The sequence below is a fragment of the Apaloderma vittatum genome, unplaced genomic scaffold, assembly GCF_000703405.1.
Source record: "Apaloderma vittatum isolate BGI_N311 unplaced genomic scaffold, ASM70340v1 scaffold14949, whole genome shotgun sequence".
NCBI classification, from domain to species: Eukaryota; Metazoa; Chordata; class Aves; order Trogoniformes; family Trogonidae; genus Apaloderma; species Apaloderma vittatum.
In genome coordinates, this window is record NW_009734785.1 from 32402 (window position 1) to 42034 (window position 9633).

At 47.8% G+C, this 9633-nt stretch overlaps 1 protein-coding gene across 1 annotated transcript in view; it reads right to left on the minus strand.

Moving 5' to 3' along the window:
• Positions 1–1007: 1007 nt before the first annotated feature.
• GABRA3 (gamma-aminobutyric acid (GABA) A receptor, alpha 3) overlaps positions 1008–9633 on the minus strand; it is a 59538-nt gene continuing 50912 nt past the window's right edge. The window contains exons 8-9 of the mRNA XM_009876404.1: positions 9297–9508; positions 1008–1568 (exon numbers count right to left, since the gene is read on the minus strand). Of these exons, the coding sequence (XP_009874706.1) occupies positions 1239–1568; positions 9297–9508 (542 nt within the window). The 3' untranslated portion in view covers positions 1008–1238. The remainder of the gene's footprint in view (positions 1569–9296; positions 9509–9633) is intronic.

Here is a 9633-nt window from a genome sequence, read left to right on the forward strand (position 1 = left end):
TGCGACTACCATCGCTGCTGCTCTGGCGCACAGGGGCAGGGATGCACCATGAGCTGGACTTCCCCAGGCTGTGCTCTTCACCATCGGCGTGGCTGACCTGAGAGGTAGAGGCTTCTCTGTCTGAATTCATCCGGAGGCTGAGAGATACTACTGAGGGCTGCTGAGTAGCCAAAAGGAGATGAATGGGGAGCTGGAAGAGGGGGCTGGGACAGAGAGGAGGTGCCAAGAAGAATAAGTGGATAAGGCCAGGAGAAAGTGATAAAGCACCCATGAGCACAAATTCTATGGCTTCCAGTATTGAGGCTCAATGCACACAGCTCGCAGCTACCATCTCCTCTGAGGCATATATACAAAGCTCCTTTCTGGACTTCCTGAATGACCAGGAGAAAAAAATTATTTCTCTGGTAGGAACCACCCCATCCTCTAACATGAATTGTGCCAAGAGTGCAGGATGGCAGACGGACAAGACCTTTCTCATCTCTTCTTGTCTGGGGAGAGACATGGAAGAAACCAGCAGCTGGGTTTGGTGAAGACAGAGGAAGAAGCCCTGTAGGTACTTACAAGACGCTGCCACCCTGTTCCACTCCTGCAATGGCTCCACAGACCACAGCAGTGGTGGTTTCACTCCCAGCAGGTCCTTGGCTACAAGCCGGCCCATGGCGCACTGTTCCCTCTACAGACCAAGCTCACCTGCATCCACAGCCTGAGGAGCACCACCTACCAGAAAGTGCCACACACTGAAGAGCAACCCAGTGGACTAGACTGGCTCCGGACTGATCCTTGAGCCCAGGCCACCAGGACAATCCACCATGTTAGGGCAGCCCATCGCAGAAGAGGAGGAAGGGGTGAACCACAGCAGCAGCCCCCAGAAGAATGGAGCACGGAATGGCAGTGGCATGCAAACCATGGGAACAGCAGGAGGTGGACGAGGAGAGATGGAAGCACAAGGTGGCTTGGACAGATGATGGACATCAGACTCACGATGTTAGAGGCACAACTTGTTACGGTCCTTTTTTTTTTTCCCCCTTTCGCCATCATATACAAACTAAAATGCAACTGAAGCATAGAGGATTAAATTAAAGTCACAGTTTTGTTTACATTATAAAAGAATGATCTAATAGTAGTAATAATAATAATATCAAATGAACCATAATAATTAACCAAAAGAGGAAAGAAGAAAGCCCTGGAGAATTCCTGCCTGGATGGTGCTCAGTGATGGAAGGTTTGTGTGACTGGTTTTATTGTTTGGGGATCATTCCCTTGATAGCTGACTCCCGGTTTACGTATGTGGCCCAGTAGACCAAGTTGAAAATGGCAAAGAGAACTGGAAAGACGATGCGGGACATCTTGTCTACCTTGCTGACACTGTTGTATGTCTTCTTACTCTCTGGGAGCTTCTCCTCTATGCGGGGCATCTTGGGGGGGATGTTGGTGGCCGTAGCAGTGGCGGCAGCACTCTTGGAGATGGTGGGCAGGCCGGGCTCCTTGGCAATGTTGAGGGCATATGTGGTGCCAACAATGTTGTAGGTGTTGTTGGTTTTCTTCGCCAGTGCCACTGGCTCTTTTTTCTAGGAAAGGTGGAAGAAAACAACAAACAAACCATAACAGAGATGAAGTGACTGCGGAATTGCACGGAGAACATTTTGTGCTGTGAGTTTACCTGTTTGACCGGGTGAGAAGATGGAAAAGGGTGTGAGGAACAAGAGACCAAGGAGAAGGCATCGTGGAAGGGAAGGAAGGTGCAGTGAGAAGAGAGCCAGAAGCCGTGACACCTGCCACTTGAGGGCTGCCGGAGCAGAAGGACGTGCTGGACTAGGGTGGACAAGCTGCTCTGTGTGAGACCAGTGCGCAGCACGCAGCACAGAGAGGTCCTGCCCTGGCAGCTCCTGCTGCAGGTCAGTTAACTGAAGCCACACAGCTGGGTTTGTAGCCTCCTTGCAGCCACTTAGCGGTGGTATACAAAGGTGTGTGCAGCTGCACCTGGGCAGTAGCTGCCCCAGATGGGTGAGTCCTTGATTGGCCAAGTGCTGCCAAGCCTATCGCCAGGTCAGTGTAAGTGAACACAGGCTCAAACTCTACAGACTCTTTGTTTTGTCTCTCAGCTTGGCAGTGTTTTCTGATGCATGTAAGGTTCAGCCATGGAGAAACAATGCAGGAATGTAGTCTCTAGAAAAGGAATGACACCCCCTGTGGTCATCCTGGGGTGAATAACTTGATTTTCTGTTTTGCTGGTCTGCTTCCTGGGCCAGGTGACAGGAGGAGACATCACAGAGTATTATAGCTCTTTTTTGGTTTGTTTTTGTAGCAGAAAACCAGTGACTTTAAAAACACAGGTGACAGCATCATAATATTTTTGCACTATATTCACTGCCTCAGTGCCCCAAATATCTCATAGGAATACCTCAAAATTTAACATTACGATGTTCAAAATGCCTCTGGGACGCTTTAGAGCACCTCCTGACCTCCCCAGGTAAGATACAGATCAGATGGAAGGCATTTGCACTAGCCCTGGGTTTCAGGATTGCTCAACACAGCACCATACACCAGAGAGAAGTCTTTCATCTCGCCTTCGGAGCTAAATGGTTGCTGAAAATCAAGAGACCCTTCACACAAGGCTCCAGGGACAGCCACGCTGAAGGAAGGAGAGCTCGGGCAGCAAATGGCAAAAGGGACACTTATGTGTCAGACAGGATATACTGAAGGACGATGGAAGACACTGAAGACAGACAGTGCAGATAAGTGGAGAGGAAGACGGAGCTAGGAAGTCGTGATGGGTGTTACCCTCATTCTGGGGATCTTCCCGTTGATGTCAGGGACCTGAGACCAGCTGCACCATAGGCTCTATTGTATAAAGCAATCCAGGTCTACCAGGAGAAGCCCACTCAATGAAATCTATTTGTACACAGCCATCAGGCACCCCACAAATCCCAGCACTCCCGTACTCCATACGGTGTCCACTGCAATCACCCCAAGAGCCAGCAGGAGACACAGCAATGACTCACGGTGGGAACCTAATAACATCTGAATTCAAAATAAGGTGTGACTTTGGATCTCATTTTCTATTCAAAAGCAACAGGAACACAAGGCAAGGCTCAGCTAGAGATTTCCCAGGGGTGCTTGGCACGGTCTTGCATGTGTGTATGAGGGAACCGTGTAGAAAGTGACTGTTAGAAGGAGAAAGCGTGCAGCCAGCAGGACCTGTTCACCTCCCCAGCCTAGCCTGGGAACTGGTAGCAGGCAGCATCACCGGGCAGCACTGGGAGCTGGAAGGGCCAGATTTGTCCAGTCTGCTCTGCAGAGATGCTCTGAGGGCTTTAGTTTTCGCGCCGTATTTCTGTTTTAAATGTGTCCACAACTGCCAGGGATATTTCTGGTTGCCTTAGGAAATGAATTTCCTACAGTGGTTTTCAGAGGGACGCTTAAAGTGGACTTCTGCGCAACATTTAAGCACCTTTCCAATAACATCACAGGCCTGCAGGCTTGTAATAATGCCAGCAATTACAGAAATTAACTTGCTGTTAGGAGGAGGTCTAAATGTCTTCCGACTAAACCACTGATCAGACCACATTCATCGTCTTTTATGGGAAGGGGTGTTATGATCTTTAACAATCAACTGAGCGACTGATTTTCCGTGATCACTAGAGCCAAGTTAACTTTCATCCTCCGGGCAGCGGGTGAATTTTTCCTGCTAAAGAGCTGACAAAAAGTAAATAAAGGACTGACAATGTTCCACCTCCTAAACCACTGAAATATGAAGTATGATTACTTATTAACACAGCTACAGGGGGTAATAAAATAATTAATAATCAGTAATGAAATTAAAAACGAATCGTTGTTTGCAGAATGTTATTTGAAGTGCACTGTGATTATTTTAGCACTAATCAGCTGCGTTATTCGGTACAGGAATAAGATGACTACAAGTGACACGACATTTTCAACCTGGCTAGCTTTTGTGCCCCAGAGCTCAGAAAGTGGATCTGTCTCGCCTGGTCAAAGGCATCAGAAAATAGAAGGCTGAAATGCAGAAAAGTCAGGCAAATGGATGCTGTGGGTGGTGACAAGAAGATATTCCTCCTATTAGTGTGACCCACAGCCTGCAAACATCAACTTGGGCTTTTCTGGACCTCGGATCAGGCTGTTCAGGTAGTGCAGAGGCTTGGAAGCCTACAGCCAAGGTCTTTTTCCAGTTGATTGCGGAGACTTCTGCTCTGGTCAGAGCTTTGGGAAGCACCCAGGGCACACGCTGCCTACACCACATGTGCATGGTTCTGGATGTTCTCTGCTCCTGAGAAGTCAGAAGAAATGCTTCAGCCTGAAGCTTACTGGGCTGGGCTTTATAAACGCATATTTCATGCGAGAATTTGACAACCAAACAAAGGAAAACGTGCCTGTTGCTGTCAGCTGGGAAGTAGCCCCCAGCCTTCCCCCCGCACCATTACCTCTGAGGGGTTCCACATCCTTCTGAAACGGAAAGAAAGAGGGGAAAAACAGAAGGAAACCTCACATTTGCTTTGAAAACTTGTTCTGTTCAAAACATCTACGGTGCAATGCAGCTCTTGCATTTCTGGCCCCGTTTGGGCACAGGGAGGCTGAACGTCTGCACAAAGCTGTACCTGAACTGCTCTCCTGAGCAAAAAACTGTGGAAGTTTGTCTAGAGATAAATGTCTTCCCTGGATATTGCAGTCTGACAAGTTCTCCCACAACACACATACTAGAAAATAATAGCATTTCTGTTAAATACTCGTCTTCAAGCCTCCCCGTTGAGGAGCTAATGACTGAACCTCTAAATTATGGGAACGTAAGATTCTGTCTATGATCTTGCTGGGGATTTAGCTCTCTGTGTCTGCTCCTGGGCTAGAAATTTGGGTTGTAATCACTGTCCCTCTGACAGGCCACTCTGAAGGTCATCATCAATAATACTTGAGAAATGCATGGTATCTGCCACTTGCCATTCTAAAAAATCACTTTAATGACCTCTGAGCAGCTCTAGTCTCTGACATACTTGCATCCTATAATTCAAAGCCCAGTTGCTGTTCCAGCAAACGCGTCACTCCTTCCTCAGGCCAGCCAAAGTTCCTCTCTGCAGTGTGCCAGAGGCTTGATCCTATCAGAGAACAGCAGCAAAATGTTTCACACTGAGACACCTGTACCCTGAGCAGTGCCAAAGGCTCCGAAAAATGCCACCTTGCATTACCAAGAAGGCTACATCAATGCCAGGCTACTGTCAGCTGCTGGTGTTGCAACCTTTGGCATCGGCTCATTCCTCCCATCTCTTCATTCCGATTATGTTGGACTGAGCCAAATGATCTTACGCCCACTGGATCACCAGACAAAGACTCAAAGGTTGGATGGAGTCGATAACCAGCCCGACACGTCACACACATAGTGTTGAGAGAAAGAGGGTGAAGCGTTCTCGAAGACGATACATGGACTCTAGCGAAGATGCTGAGAACATAAACCACCTGCAGTGCTATGGAGAGCTACGGGTGATTGCAAGTGCAGTAGGACAAAGGACAGACACAATGGCTGCAAAGGACGGTCAGCAAAGGGAAGTCCCAGCAAAATCTTTTTTACTATAGTGAGATAGAGAAAAAACACCCCATGAATCTGTAAGACTTCAAACTGGTTGAAAGTGGTGGTCTGATAAGGTTGGGTTTAGTTCCTCAAGGTTGGTTTTATTTCCTCTCTGTTGGCAAGGAAGGGATTGAAACAAAGATACCACAAATAGAAAGAAACAAAGGGGAAAGAGGAATGATTTCCAAGTTACCTGGATCAAGGGACAAGCTTCAGAATCGCTGAAGAGTGAGTTGGGCAAAAACCTAGGCTTTACTCGGTCAGTGGAAAAGGCACCCAGCACAAATGGCAAGCATGCCCATCACTTCCAAAATAAAAGAAAGAAAACCATGGTGATCATAACAAACAAGTTTGGACAATGCTTATTGGTGACTTTATCTTCACGAAAAGACATGTGAAAAGTGCATTAAAAGCCCAGACCTAACCTTCTCACCGTGCACTACAGGATTATTACCTTAAAGGTGAGAAGGATGGATCCAGAACTATTCCTCCACCCAATGTGTCCTCTTCCTTGTTCTCCTGTGTCCAACTGCAGCTACTTGTATTGTTTTTACTGCTTCTTGCTGCCCAGGGCTTCAGGGCAATGCCGTGCAAGCACAGATACAAAGCAAAATCAGATTTTATATATAGAAATGGCACTGCAGGTAGAAGCAAGTTTAGGTAAGTGTCTTCCAAAGATCCAAAGCATCTTCCTTCTTGAGGAACAGAGAACACTTTTTTTTGCAGGGAACTCCCTGGTAAATGTCATCCTTGCAGACTTCAAGAGTTTCCCAGTGGTGAAGTCACCAATAACGGTTTTCTCTCCCAATCCTCATTGTAACAGCCGCTCAGAAAATTATCTCGTTGGCTCCAGAGATGGTTATCCCTATGGTTGGAACAGATGGGATGGATGGATTTCACTCTGCTCAGACACAGCCCTTCTCTCCTGAAGTGGATCCTTTTAACGAGATATTTTGAGGATGCTGGAGGCAGGGAGCTTTGCTGGCTATTGAAATGACTCATCTTTCTGTCCCTTTGGCCTCCCACCCTCCTCCTGATGATGTTTTTTTTTAAAAAAATCATCTTTCCTAACAGGTTTTCCGTGTTGGATCCAGATACCTCTCTCCAATTTGATCTGTATCTCTAAATTAGTTGCAGCCGCTTTAGTATAAAGGAAATTGTTCATCCACAATTAGCAATTACTGGTGGCAGGCAGGAAAGGCTTGGAAAATCTTTGGGTCCAGAAAATATCAGTCAAATCTTACCAGAGTGAGCACTAAACGGGGGTTTTAAGGACGCCTGTGGTGATATCTACCTGCCTTTCCTTAGAGGAGAATGGGAAAGAATGTGCAGAGTAGCTTCCAGCCTGAACCGGAACCCAACGGTGGCTATAGCCAGAACGTCATTTATGATGCAGAGATTAGCAATTTACCAGGATCAGCCCATCATGTTAGACTCTACCTGAAAAAAATGCTCTGTTCCCATCTAAACTGATGCAGTGGCTGAGGAAGAGAAAGGAAGAATGGAACCAGGCCTGAGAGAATGAACATGCTGGGAGTGCCTGTCAGCAGCCAGCAGCTTTTGCAAGGTCCTAATTTCTTTCAGATGAGATGGGAAGCATTGCTGCTGCCTACATTTGAGGTGAGAGAAGGGCTGATGCTTATTGATTTATTTTTTTTTCATGTTCACGCAAGAAAAAAACCAAAACTGGAGTGAGGATCCTAAAACTCTCCAGAGACCAGAGTTTAGCCTGGGCTTGTCACCAGTAGTTTTACTCCTGGTACAAACACTTTAAAATGCCAATAACTGTCTTCTGCCTCCTCTTTCTTTTGTGGTTCCAACCACCCAGCTTGTCAATTGTTTCAAGAAGAGCTAATTAAAGGCTGAAACTGAGCCAATGAGGCACCTTTATTGTGTAGCAAACTCACTGCTTGGAAGTATTTGATGGAAAAAGATGAAAAGCAAACATGGTGACACATCATGCCATCATAGGCTGGACTTGATGAACTCAGAGGTCTTTTCCAGCCTCAACAATTCTGTGATTCTGTGATTGTATTCCCAAGCTCCCTGACAGACCCCCACTCCTCAGTGAGCTCTCTGAGCTGCACACACTGGGAGGGAGTAACCTTCTAAGATAAAGATCAGTGTTAGCTTGAAAAAAATCCACAAATTTGGAGTCCCTCTTGACTCTGCAGCCTGACACCACTTGCAGCAAGCTCACGAAGAGCACTCCCTCTGAAACCCTCCTGGTCCTGCTTTCTTTTCTGGTTTGATTACCACGTGCACAAACATTCTGCATGCTCTTAGCCTATTGTTTCAGCACTGTTAGTCTTGCAGTGCTGGGTCAATGAATAAATTAAGGAGCATGCTTCTTCGATGACAAACTGAAGCTTTTGAGCCTTGGCTGCTTTTTCAGCTGTGCCCAGTTCACGTGACTGCCCAACGCTGTGTGAATCCTGACTTTGTGCTGATTTGCCCAACCCTGAAAGGGACATAGTTCTTCTGAGGACCTGTTCTGGTCCTTCACTCATACCTATGACCCAGGAAAGGCTTGTCTCTTCTCTAGAGGCCAGATTAGCGTTATTGTTCATGATCGAAGTGGAGGACCATCAACTGGTCCCCTCTGGAGCCTTTCTGCCATGAGTCTGTTGCTCAGACCACAGCTGCAAAAGCAAAGAGATAGAGTCCAAGAAACACAAGAGAGAGGAATTAAACATCCAGTGACAGCTGTGGTTTTCCAAAAGGCCTCTGTTCTCCTGCTTTGACCTCCATACCAGAGAGATGACTGGCTGCTGTCTTCCATAAAGTTACTGCAATTCCGCCAGGTATTTGCATACGGCCTCACACCAATTTTAAACAACACATTAAAATGCAAAGGAGAAAAAAATACAAAGGTTCCAGAACCAAGAACAAGGACAAAGCTGATTTTCAAATTGACTCAATAAATATAAACAAGGAGCAGCATGCTACAGTAAGCGATTTCTCTGCACAGAAGAGATTCAATCAGTTAGGAGGGAGGGGGCACAAGCAGGGGTAGAGCGATGGCTGTCAGAAAAGAAGCTGCGAGAGAGGCTGATCCTGAGCGAGAAGGGAAAACGTGGGTGATGCCAGGCGCTAATTTGCTGCCAGTCACTGTTTCTGATCGCTTGCTTCTTACCCACCCTCTTTATCTGAGCTTCCAAAGCAGCAGCTGCCAGCAGTGGGCACCAGCATGAGGGCTGGACCTCCCCATCGTGCACCGAGCTTGCTCATGCCAGGGCAGACTGATGGTTGGGGACACCAGCCGCAGGGGACACAGCAGGATGGGACTGTCTCCATCAACAAGGCGGGCACACCATGGCATATTTGGGTTGGCACGCTAGTGACATGGAGCAGATTGGAGGCAGAAGGAAGGGGAGAGAAGGCCACCAGCGGAGCAAGACCAGAACATGCATGTAAAACATTGCGTTTCTACCGGCAAATGGTTGTGCAGAAGGACAGAGGGCGGCGTGAGCAGTCAGGGCAAAGTGAGCAGGCATGCCTGGGCGTTTTTTCTCCGCAGCGACCAGTCCTCCAAGCCCTTCCTCCCTCAACCCTCAAGAACCGCTCCAGTCAAGACCTGAGCTGGGGACCCCAGTAAGTAGCATCCAGCCTCCCGTAGTGCTGCAGGGCTGCACGTTACCCACTTCTGGCCCCAGCACAACTCTCTCGTGTAGCGTTTCTTCACCACTCCCCTCCCGCCGGCCTCGGCCGCAGGGCTGACCTTCATCTCTTGGGCCTCCAGCACCTTCTTGCCATCCCAAGCCCAGCTGCGCTTGGTGAAGTAGTTGACGGTGGCAAATTCGATCAGCGCAGAAAACACAAAGGCATAACAGACGGCTATGAACCAGTCCATGGCCGTCGCGTACGCCACTTTAGGTAAAGAGTTTCTTGCGCTGATGCTTAGCGTGGTCATGGTGAGGACGGTGGTGACACCTGTGGAAACACAGCAGAAGACAAGGATGGTGTGAGGCCATACGCTCAGACCCGCCGAATTTCTCCTTGAGCCACGTAGTTGGCATTTCCATCATGTAAATTTAGAAGTTCTCCCTCTAAACCAC